Source organism: Pygoscelis adeliae, unplaced genomic scaffold (genome assembly GCF_000699105.1).
Source record: "Pygoscelis adeliae isolate BGI_AS28 unplaced genomic scaffold, ASM69910v1 Scaffold399, whole genome shotgun sequence".
In the NCBI taxonomy this organism is placed as follows: Eukaryota; Metazoa; Chordata; class Aves; order Sphenisciformes; family Spheniscidae; genus Pygoscelis; species Pygoscelis adeliae.
In genome coordinates, this window is record NW_008825609.1 from 1612373 (window position 1) to 1614031 (window position 1659).

At 56.2% G+C, this 1659-nt stretch overlaps 1 protein-coding gene across 1 annotated transcript in view; it reads right to left on the reverse strand.

Annotated features, from left to right (window-relative positions):
* The window catches only part of BAIAP2L2 (BAI1-associated protein 2-like 2), a 10998-nt gene that overhangs the window by 8393 nt on the left and 946 nt on the right, over positions 1-1659 (reverse strand). Inside the window, exons 2-4 of the mRNA XM_009332671.1 lie at positions 1504-1579; positions 1105-1191; positions 953-1031 (exon numbers count right to left, since the gene is read on the reverse strand). Coding sequence (XP_009330946.1) covers positions 953-1031; positions 1105-1191; positions 1504-1579 — 242 coding nt within the window. The remainder of the gene's footprint in view (positions 1-952; positions 1032-1104; positions 1192-1503; positions 1580-1659) is intronic.

Here is a 1659-nt window from a genome sequence, read left to right on the forward strand (position 1 = left end):
AGGAGACGGTGGAAAAATCCCACGGCCATTTCCTTGTGCACCCAAGGAGACAGACCAGTAGCGTGCAACTGAGGCTGATGATATATGGGTGTGAAAGTCCAATAGATATCGCAATGCACTGCTCTCTGCACCCTGAGAGAGGCTGGTAGCCTTCCTCCCCAAGGCTCAGCTCCACCACCGCTCCCCAGGCACTGCCAATGTGGGGTTGCTCCAGCCCATGAACCTGCCAGACCAGCGCTCTGCTACAGCCCGTGGTGCCAGCAGGCAGCCTCGGCTCTGCCATGGGCTCTGGGTGCTGGGTTTCCACTCTGCCGCAGCCCCTACGAGCCCCGTTTCCACCCCCAGTGGCACCCCAGCTATGGTGCACGGTTCTGGCTGTCCTACAGGAAAGAAGCCACAGCACCCGCTGCTGATGCTGTGTGCGGTCCCGCTTCACCGGTGTTGGCATTATGAAACCATGGAGGGAAGAGACTGATGACAGGGAGCGGAAGAGTGAGCTGGGTGGTGCAGATGATGGTAGGAGTCTGCAGAAGGGACACATCTGCTGGAAGTTTTTTACTAAAATGTTAAGTATCAGAGCAGTTCCCTGAACATATTTTCAGCCGCTGTCATTAGGCTGCAGAATTATTTGCGCTGCTGAGTGTACGCCCCTCAGCTCTGAGCTGCCGTTTCAGCTGGCTGTAGGCTCAGGAGAACAACACCCCATCAGCTGTTGTCAGTCCATGCTCTCCGGCTTTTCCCTCACACCTGCAAGGAGGAGCAAAATAGTTCCTCCAAGATGAAAACTTCAGCTCTCAGGGCAGAATGCCTCAGCAAGGACTGGTTTCATGAGAGGTCCATCGCCGGAGGTCCGTTCCAGGAGCTGGGCTCAGTCATTGATCTCAGAGAGATACAGGGAGAGTGCTGGGGCCTTGGGGGCTATTTAAGGATACACAATAAATTTGACTCTTACTGCCTGGACAGGGCCTGGCGCTGTGAGACACCATTTAGAGGAGCTGTCTTCCTTCCCCCAGTACCTGGAAAGGGACTAGCTAAGGGAGAAGGCCAAAAAAATGTAACTGTGGCTCATCACAGGACAGAGGATGGCGAGCGGGAGAGCCTTACCCAGCACGTGTGAGGTGGAGCTCTGCAGCGCTTGCTCCCCAATCTTCTCAATTGCCTTAAAATACACTTCAGCCGCTTTGGATAATGCTGTGAGAGGAGGAGAGGAGAGGTAAGGATCTGGCCTGCCTTCCCACCATCACCAGCCCCAGCAAGCAGCACACAGGACAGTCACCCCCTGGTACCTCGCCTATAGGCAAGGGCACCCCGACTCTTCCCATCTGTGCCTAATAACAGCAGTGGGTCCTGCAGCAGGAGAAAAGTGAGTAAGAGCAGCTGAGGACATGCCACGGAGGGGACCATCAGCCTTGCCCTGGGTGACAGCAGTCCCTTCTGACGCATAGTGGACACCCAGGATGGACGCAGCAGCATGGAGCCTGGGCCATGCAGGACCCCACTCACCATGGAAAGCACGCAGGTAGTTGTTCCCCAGGTACACCAGTTTCTCCAGCGCGGGGTTGAACTGCTCCAGAATACTCTGTGGCCAGGCAGAAGCACATTAACGCCAGTCTTCCCCACGCCCCAGAGACCTCAGCAGGTTGATGCCCTCCTGCTGCT